This window comes from Cariama cristata, unplaced genomic scaffold, assembly GCF_000690535.1.
Source record: "Cariama cristata isolate BGI_N322 unplaced genomic scaffold, ASM69053v1 scaffold42306, whole genome shotgun sequence".
In the NCBI taxonomy this organism is placed as follows: domain Eukaryota; kingdom Metazoa; phylum Chordata; class Aves; order Cariamiformes; family Cariamidae; genus Cariama; species Cariama cristata.
Genome location: NW_009622314.1, coordinates 1 through 9821, shown reverse-complemented (window position 1 = coordinate 9821; position 9821 = coordinate 1). Strand labels below are relative to the sequence as shown.

Here is a 9821-nt window from a genome sequence, read left to right as displayed (position 1 = left end):
TGCGTGCTGCAGGACGGCGAGGTCTTCGAGAAGGCGGGTGTGAACGTGTCCGTGGTGTTCGGGCTCCTGTCGGAGGAGGCAGCGCGGCAGATGCGAAGCAGAGGGAAGTCTCTGAAGGCCAAAGACGGTAAGGTGTCCGGCGGGGAGGTGGGGTCGGGGACCGCGACGCGTTCGACCAGGTGTTCGCTTGCCGCTACTCTGAAAGCAGTCTAGCCTTTGAGCTGAACGCGAGGAAGGCAGGACTAACCAATGCTCAAGGGTTTCGTTTGTGTCGTGGTGTTTCTGACGGGTAAGCCTGGCAGGTGGACTTCCATCTTCCTGAAAGCTTGGTATTGGAGTGCTCCTTCCTCTGTCATGCTGCTTTAAGCAATGTACTGTGGGTGCAGGTTCTTTCCCGGTAACGATGCTGTAGCTCAACAGTGAAACAGCGCATGAGTTACGTACCAAAGAGGCTGAAGGAGAGAACCAAAAAGACCTGAAGGCTGAAGAGGATTCAATGCACGTTTGTGTAGCAGAGGGTAATTGTGAGGGCTGGGGGTGGTGGAAAGCCTTAGCAGTGCCTTACGTTTTAAGTAGTCTTCATCTAATCGGTGCTCTAACATATCATTGCATTTTAAGACAAATACAAAAAAAAAGCATTTAGTTAGGTGCACAGAAGTCTGTGGATGAGAAGTAAATTGCACATTGATTAATAATTACGGTGACCCAACATGAGAAATTTTCTTGTAGTGGAACATTAGCTTGGAACCTAAGAAAAAACAGTGATGTTCCTTAAATGATAATAAATGAAGTTATTTGAAAAACTGAAGGTTTATTTCTGTGCATCTTTTTATCTAGGGAAGCTGCCTTTTTGCGCCATGGGTGTGAGCTCTGTTATCCATCCAAAGAACCCTCATGTTCCAACCATGCACTTCAACTACAGATACTTTGAAATTGAAGAAGCAGACGGTAAGCATTTTAATCCAATGAAGTATGTATGAAAAGTATGACTCCACATGAAGGAAACATGAACACATGGCTAGGGTGAGAGGTTAAGAACTGGTCCCGGTTTGTTCCCAGCTGTGCCAAGGATCTGTTGTGCCAGACCTTTAATCTCTGGGCCTTTGTCCATTTGTAGAATCAGTGAGGTGTGGGCATCTGGTAAAGCGGTTTGCAGTTTAATTTTTGCAGAGTGCACCAGGGGTTTCAGATTTAAATTAAAATACAGGAGGTTATAAATATATGTAAAGCATATTCAAAGAAGCAATTCTAGAATTTAGTAAAAGAAGAGTCTGTGAAGGACAGATGAGCATTCTGGGCAGGATGTACCTTTGTCTCAGAAGCTGGGGGAGACAGACTGTCAGAAACGTAGCTCTTTAACTGCATTGCGCCTTTTTTTCCCTGAGTTTCTGCAACTTGCCGCTGTCTGAAGTGGGACTGCAGGCTAGGTGGTCAAATGCTGAGAGGCCATCGATACCTTGTGACAGCTTATGTACTGTCAGAAGCTCAAAGAGAGTTTTCTTTCAGTTATTTTGCCAGAGCAGTATGGATCATTTCTAGTCAATTACTTCCCTGGGCTTAATAATGATGTTCTCTTTCTTTGGCATGTAATAAAATGTGTCTGGATTCTTGATTAGGAGTTGCCAGCCCATTTTGTGAAATTGATATCCTGTAGTCAGGGTCAGCGGTCCAAAATACTGAACAAATGGTTTTCACTGCTTTGAAATTTGTTTCGTGTTTTGCTGAAGTCACCGCTCATCGCACTACCTTGAACTCAAATTTTTCATGATTGAGGTTTAGGGACACCACTGAATAATGATTTTGGTTTGTATTGTAAAGGTAGTTGTTAGTTCTTGGTGAACCACTAGTAACATACTGCTCTTTGGAAGTTTAAAAGCAAAATGTTGCTGCTTGCCTCTCTCCTGTAGGAACTAAACAGTGGTGGTTTGGTGGTGGGACTGACCTCACTCCAACTTACTTGAATGAAGAGGATGCCGTTCATTTTCACAAGACTCTGAAAGAAGCCTGTGACAAGCATGATCTGAAGCTGTATCCCAAGTACAAGAAATGGTATGTGGGGAGAGATGCACTTGGGTTACTTTTGTGGGAGCAGAAGGCTGCACTGCATATTGCCAGTTCAGTGTACTCTAGGAACAGTAGGTTCTGCTGCCTTTTGAAAAGTATCAGCAAACCCTAAGGAAAAGCAGCAGATGTATACCAGGACAAAATGTAGTCTAAAACAATCTCTTATTTACAGAGGTCTCAGTTTTTCAAATCAGAGGGCTGACAACTAGGATCCTAAGTCTATAGCCCAAATTAAAACCAAGCTGACTCTCCAGGACCTTGTAAGCCACAGACTTCACTAGGCAATTTAAAAATTCCTTTTAGCCTCTGGTGTTAAACTAGGACAAGACTTTTGCCCCATGGACTTGCACAAATTTGCTTACAGTGAATTCATGGTAAATGTGTGTGACAGCGCTGCAGTTCCGAAAATCTCACTCCAGTTTTTCTGCCTTCAGTCTGACCTTTGTGACCTTTTTTTTTTCTTTTTCTTTTTTTTGCCAGGTAGGTAGAGGAGTTTGTCCTTAATGTAGAAGCTTCATAATTTTGATGGAGCTGTACTTTTTTTCCAGTGACACGTTCACTGAGAGTTCAACAGCATATTCTCTAAAGATGCAAATTTGGAATGTTCTTCTTGAGTGAGATACAAGTGATGGGATCCTTCACTGTTCAGTGGGGGCTTGCTGCTCTATGTCTGATAATCCTATCTGCTACAGGCTGTAGTATCCAGGAAGGAGGGGTTACCCTTTTGTAAGCTACCAGGTCTTGTCTGAAGACAGGAGATAAAGTGGGTGTGGTAGCTCCGGTGGCTTAGTAGAGCCTTAAGTATAACCTTAGTATAACCTTAAGACTACAGTCTTGTTCTCTGAGGAAATTTTGCAAGGTGTCTGCCTTAATAGTCAAGTCATTTGCAGCATAGGCTAGCAATGCCAGCTGCAGGTGGTTGCAGAGAAGGATGCCTGTTCTTAGTCCAAGGGCAGCTCAGGGGAGGACTAATTGTTTCCCATGGACAAAGGCAGTTTTCTCAATCCCAGCATGAGTATTTCCTGTAAGCAGCAGCTGTGTAGGGGCACGCGGTTCTCACTGCCAGAGCAGCGCGAGTCTCCTCTGAGCTTCTACTAATTAGCATTGCCCCTTTTCCCACCTTTCTCAAACATAAAAGCTCTTGTATATTTACCATGCTGTCTTCCTGATCTAGCTTTAAGACTTTTGTCAGGCTTGTTCTCTTTTGCGTTTCTGAGAGCCTTTTTTCCTAACGCTTCCTGCTGCCATAAAATAAAAAAGTTGATCATCCCAGTGAATTAAAAAAAAAAGCTTAGGTTATCTGTTACATCTCCATGTCTCTCCTGCTATGGTCATGCCATTTATATTGCTTGAGAACAGCGACTGTGGATGGATACACGTATGGAAAACTAGTCCTAAAAGAAGGCAAGGTTTCCTTGCTGTTGATGGTTTCTACTTCCTAGTTCACTTCCATTTCTCCCCCACGTGAAGACTTTCAGGGCATCACTGCCCAAGCAAGCAACTATAAGCAAGATGGGGTGTGGATACAAGGAATCAGCTAATTTATAGCAATTGCACCCCTACATACTCTGAGTACGTACAAGAGAGATGAACTGCCTCCCTATTGTAGGATAAGCTGCACTTACTCCTTCATAAACTTGAACATTAGCCATGAAAAGCCACTGCTAGAATGACTCCATCTTCCAAGTTTAACTATTAAAAAGCCTTTTTCCAAGGAAGGCTGCTCCACTTTTGATTTTTCCTTAAGTGACAGTGCCTTTCTTATCTGATCTTGGGTTTTTAGATTATTTTAGTTTTGATGCAGAAAACCCATTCTTTCAATAGAATGGCAAAAAGAATAAAGAGAGTCTCTTCCAAGTTTATTTGAGTTCATCTAAAAGCTGTACAAATAATTTGGGATCTCCAAATAATTCTGGGAATGAAATCTAGAGAGAGCTCTTAGGGTGAAGTTTTGAAATCAGGTGTCCCTCCTCCATGTAGGTAGAGGATATGGACTGGATCACTCCACATGGAAGCATCTGCTGTGGTGGTTGAGTGTTACGTATTCAGTGACTGTGTAGTGATACGGAGCTGTGCAGAGGCCATTTAATCAGAGCTTTTGCTGTAAGTGAACACAGGAGTGCTTCCCAGATGGTGCTGTACTATCCTGGCTCTCAGCGGTCAGTGAAACAGTGGGGCACCTGGCACTGTAGGAACTGAATTCTTGTCAATATTTCACTTGTGTCGTCCTGTGCTACATAGCTGTTTGGAGTTCTGTTTGTTTCTTTGAATGATGTGAACCATATTAATAATCATCTGCTGCCGCTTCTAGGTGTGATGACTACTTCTATATCAAGCACCGTGGTGAGCGAAGAGGCATTGGAGGTATATTCTTTGATGACGTGGACTCTCCCTCCAAGGAGGAAGTATTCCAGTTTGTGAAGAGCTGTGCTAAAGCTGTTGTGCCTTGTTACATTCCCATTGTGAAAAGGCACTGCCATGATGCCTTCACACCAGAGGAAAAGCTATGGCAGCAGCTTCGGAGAGGACGGTGGGTACTGAAGGAGCAAAAGAATACACAGGAGCTGGATTATGCTGGCGAGAAAAAAATGAGCTGGTTCTTCATGGTCGTAGGTTTATGTCCTGTTGTGGTGTGGGCTGAGTTTGCATAAGTGCTTTAAAGCTTGCCAGAGAATTTCAGCATTTTTGTGCACAGAACTAATTTTGAAATTCAAGGCTAGATTGCCGAGGAGGTTGCAAAGAAGGTACTAGCACACTCCTACCTGTATCTCCCACTCTCCCATGTTGCAGCACAAGCAACCCATGCAAAATGCCACAGTTTCTCCCCAACTCTTCAAAAACCAAGAGAAGCTGCTGCTTTGTAACAGACAAAGGGCTGCATGTGTGCTTGGTGTCCTGAGTCCTGCCCTCTCCTGCAGCCCAATGATACGGGGTATAGGACTGCCCTGTGACATCAGGAGCATAAGAGTGGGGGAGTCACGCTTCCTATTCAGTAATGAAGCTAAACCCCAGAAAATCATGAAATAACTGTACCCAAGAGTACTTTCAGCTTCTTACATTCATATTTATTCCATCTGATCTTCGTATTGAAATGAGGATGCAGTGAACTCTTTGTAAAGGAATGAAGATAGAGGGGTTTTGTTTTTCTGGCACGGTCCAAACCACTGTAACTTAAAAGGCTTTGGAGGATACTTATTAACATGAACTGTTAATGCTGCAAAAGGTTAAGTACATTGGTAGATACAGTTGTACTCTTTTCTCTCTGTCCTGTGATTGTGTAAGCATATGGAGAAATGAGAATACATGCGCTTTGTGCAGAACTAGGGAGTCTTTAGTTTCTGCCTCTTCCGCAGAGAAGTCTCCGAGAGTGGCATAGAGAAGACGTAAGCATTCAAGTTTAGATCACTGGCCTGCAGCAGTTACTCAAGTAAGCATACGTGCTTAATTTGGTGTGACTGTTCCTGGAAGCATTGGGCTTTCAGGATCCAGTCTGTGGATGGGATTTAGCAAACCTGCTAAGGTTATAAGGGGGAACAGCTTCTTTAAGCTGCAGCCAGGACCAACTCATGAGGCGTGCTTATTTCCCTGGATCTGTTTGCAGGTTATTGGGCTAGTTAAAGCTCTCCATTTCTGCAAATAGATAAGAGCTCCTCCCTTCCCGTACCTCTGTTTAGTACTAATACCACAGTACTGGTTATTAAGATAACCCCTGCTGAATTTTCTCTGCTCTGTTTCTGTGCTGGGGGCAGAAAAATATCTATTCTGGCACTTAAAAGTCCCAGCCAGCACTCTGAAGCTGTCTGACTTCTGCTGCTTTCCACATCTCCCCAAGAAACAGAAAATCTTGTTCTGACCTTGCTGCTGATGTGTCCTTCAGCATGGAGGACTGCACAGTGGAGCTTTTCCTGTGGTCATTTCCAGTTCCTTTAAGGCTCCATTTAATGTCTGACAGCACTGCACAAAAGAGTACTAGCATAACCAAGCTAAACTTGGTGTCAAGCTTGCCAGCAGGGTTGAAGCCTGTGAGAAATAAGCTAGTATAGCACCATGCAGAATGCTGTCCTTTAAACAGTTTGTCTGCTCTAGTCTGTTGGCTAAGGTCATTACTTCCTATGCTTTGTGGAGTGGCAAGGTCACACCTGCATTCCTATGGAGAGGATGCTGGAGAGCAGCTGGCCCTGAAACAAGGTTCATTCTGACACCCAACACAGCAGAAAGACAGGCTGGTTCTGTTTGACGCCTGCTAGTTGAAGAAGGCACAACCAACTTCTGATAATAAACTTGTTTTTCTGTTGCATCACTTCACTCCCCATAGGTATGTGGAGTTCAACTTGGTTTACGACAGAGGTACAAAGTTTGGCCTCCTGACACCAGGATCAAGAATTGAAAGCATTCTTATGTCTCTGCCACTGACTGCAAGGTAAGGGCATAGTTATGTGGAATCGTAGGTAGGCACTGTTCTTATTAAAATACTTTATAAGATTAAATCAAACATCTGTCCTGGTGTCTGGTGTTTTAACAGTGGTTAGTTCATGCCTGATACAACAACTAGCCAAATACATGGAGATGCTTCTCTGGTCTGCTACACTCGCCCAGTTGTCAGTGATGTGTGGCCTAGATATTTTCTGACAAAAAAAAGTGCTATTTTTTGTGCTTAGTACCTCTTGATAGATTTCCCCTCCTTGCTCCATGGGCTTTTGTTTAGTAGCTCTTTGAAACTGTGTGAATTTCTGGCAGTCCTGACAAGCTTGTGGCACAGAGTTACACAGTTTTACTGTGTGTTGTATGAAAAAGTGCCTCTCTGTTTTCTGCTTGCACCCGATGACTTCATTCGACTTTTCAGTGAGTAAACAGATTTTCTTTCTGTTCATTTTCTCCGTAACAGTTCTTATTTACAGGCTTCTGTTTTTTTCATTGTCTGTTTTCCAGGCTGACAAGTCCTGCTTTTTTTAGTCTTTGTACAGTAGCTATTCCATACCTTTGATCACATTTGCCACTTTCTCCAGGCTTAAGTTTCTATGCCTTTTCTGAACTGGGGGTAAGGAGCAGACAACATAAGCTACGTATGTGTATCCAAGATGCAGGTGCGCTGCTGACTTATACAGTGGCATAATGATGTTTTAGTTCATTCTTCCTTTCATAATCCTAACATGCTATTTGCTGGTTTTGACTGCTGCTAAGCGTTGACCTGGCTTTTTCATAGAACTGTTCTGATGCCAAGATCTTTTCTGGGCAATAAAAGTTAACTCAGTCTCTCAGTTTGTATGTAACTTTTTCCTATGTGCATCACTTCAGATCAATCAACAGTGAATTTCACTTACCACTTTATTGCTCAGTTGCTTGGCTCGATATTAACACTCTTCAACTGCCTTTTTAGGTTTTAACCTATCTTGCTTAATCTTGCAATATCAGCAAACTCTGTCATTTACTGTTTACTCACATTTTTTAGGTTGCTTTTAGATATGCTGAGTAGCACAGGCCCTGTCATGAATTTCATAAACCTCATTAGTGACCTCCCTTCAGCCTTTGCCTTCTACCCCTTAACTGTGAAGGCAGTCCTGTTCTCACCATATAGCTTCATCCTGCTGCCAACACTAGATGCGTCCCTGACCTGCTGGTGTAGCACAGTCCTATCTTTTTTTCATGGCTGGGATGATCTGGTTTTGCTTGTTTTCGTCAATGTAAATAGCTCGCTTCACAGCATGAATGGGTCCTTCCTGGGGAAAAAAATGGACAAAGGTTGTACCCATCCCTTTGTGACTGCTGACACTTTTCTTCCTCTGTCATGTCTCTCTTAATTGCCTTTTCAATCAAAAGTGGTGTCTCATCACCTTTGTTTTTAAAAACAAGATTCAACAAGGACTCGTAGGGCTTCCAGTCCAGCTTCTGGAAAAACTAGGTCTTGTGTACTCACTGTCAAAACTGAGGATCTTTTTGCTCATCTTCCTTGTGATACTAGTGTGTCACAAGGGACTGCTAAAAGATCTTTGCAAATAAACCTGCATGCGTTGTGGGGTAGGGGGCATTGCTCTTTCCTTTTTCTTTATTCTTCCAGCCTTTCCAGAAGTTTGCGGAAAGATCGAGCTAACATTTCTCCTGTCTATGCTGGTGTTGTTATTTGTTTTTACTAAACTTTGTAGCCATACCTGTCGCCCAATCCAACCGTATCAATTATGTAAGTAGCTCTGCATCCTCCTATGCTGGTGTTGTTATTTGTTTTTACTAAACTTTGTAGCCATACCTGTCGCCCAATCCAACCGTATAATTATGTATGTAGCTTTGCATCCTCAGAAAAGGCAACTCAAGTCCAAACAGAGCCTGGTGCGGGAGAGGTGGCAGCCAGCTGGGCAGTCTGAGTGAGTTTTCCCTCTCTCTGCAGGTGGGAGTACATGCACACCCCTCCAGAGAGCTCAAAAGAAGCAGAAATCCTGGAGGTTCTGCGCAATCCCAAAGACTGGGTGCACTGACACGGATCGTGAACAAGATGGATTGCTTACACTGAGCCATTATGTATGAAAGAACAGGAACGCCTGCAAACCAGCTCATTCAAGCTGCTGTTGCATGGCAGTTTAGTATAGCTATTCATACTCTTACCTGGTGCCTTAATAATGCTGTAGACTTGTTATAACTTGCAAATATGTGAAATCATTCTTTAAGATTGATCAGCTGATGTTATCACTCTCTGTCGATGTTGCCTGGTGAAGGACTGGTGATACCCTCACAGGACTACTGTGCATGCTTAAGAACTTCCTCAACTGATTTGTTTGACTGCAAAACGGCAAACTGCTGTGAAGTGTTCTCCCAGTGGAATGAAAGCATTATCTGTGCCTAAATAGCACTGCTTACTCTTAGAAAATGTTGGGATGTTTTAGAAATATTTTTTTAAAGAATAAAGGGAATATTTGGTATGATTTTAAACTTTAAAGTCTGCTTTCAGGAAATTGTGAAAAAGGTGCTACTTAATCACATGTATTTTGATGCTATCCACATTGACTTAAAACACTTCCCCCCCCTTAAGATGTGCTGCAGTAGAATGACTTGACTTGACAGTAACTGAGAGATTCTAGGTTGGGGTCCCAGTCTCACCTGATGAGAGCAGAAGGTTGGCTCTCCATTTTGAGGAGAAAGTCTTACAGCACTGTTCATCTCAGCTGTGCTCGTGAAAGGATAGCAACCTGCATCAGATCAGCTCCTTTGCCAGGGAGGTTGGGGACAGATCAGGAAGTCGTTGGGTGTTGCCCAGAAGTCATCGAAGTAGCACTTGATGCTGTTTCCAGCCCCGGGCCAATTGTTTTTTCTTCCTGCGGCACGAACCTCATCGAGGACTCCGTGGGCAAAAGGAAGGGGGGGTTCCTGTTCCTGCCTGCTTGAGGAAAAGGAAGTACCATCTCCCCGTCGGGGAATCGAACCCCGGTCTCCCGCGTGACAGGCGGGGATACTCACAGAAACTGGATAGGGGCAGTTTGCGTTCCTTCCGTGACGTAGAACAACGTCATTTTCTGGCGGCTGCCCTGGCATCTGTGCAGGGTACAGAGAGGGATCCCGCCAGGCCGGCTCGCACTCACTGTCCTCTGATCGCCAAACTCAAGCTTTGCCTTGGAGGCTACCGCGTTAATTTCCGTGTTACACTTCCTCCTCTAAAATAATAATAACAATAGCAAAAATAATAACAAAAGGAACGTTCAGTATAAGTCAGCGATTTCCTCACCGCCAAGAGTAAAAGACCAGCTGGCCCGTACGGGGATCGAACCCGCGAC

At 43.8% G+C, this 9821-nt stretch overlaps 1 protein-coding gene across 1 annotated transcript; it reads left to right on the top strand.

Moving 5' to 3' along the window:
• Positions 1 to 3: 3 nt before the first annotated feature.
• On the top strand, positions 4 to 8978 carry CPOX (coproporphyrinogen oxidase; the record flags this gene model as incomplete). The annotated part of the gene is made up of 6 exons (XM_009702282.1): positions 4 to 127; positions 838 to 948; positions 1908 to 2049; positions 4376 to 4594; positions 6380 to 6484; positions 8444 to 8978. Coding segments are annotated over 6 exons (789 nt in total), but the record flags the coding sequence as incomplete, so codon positions are not given.
• Positions 8979 to 9821: the final 843 nt, after the last annotated feature.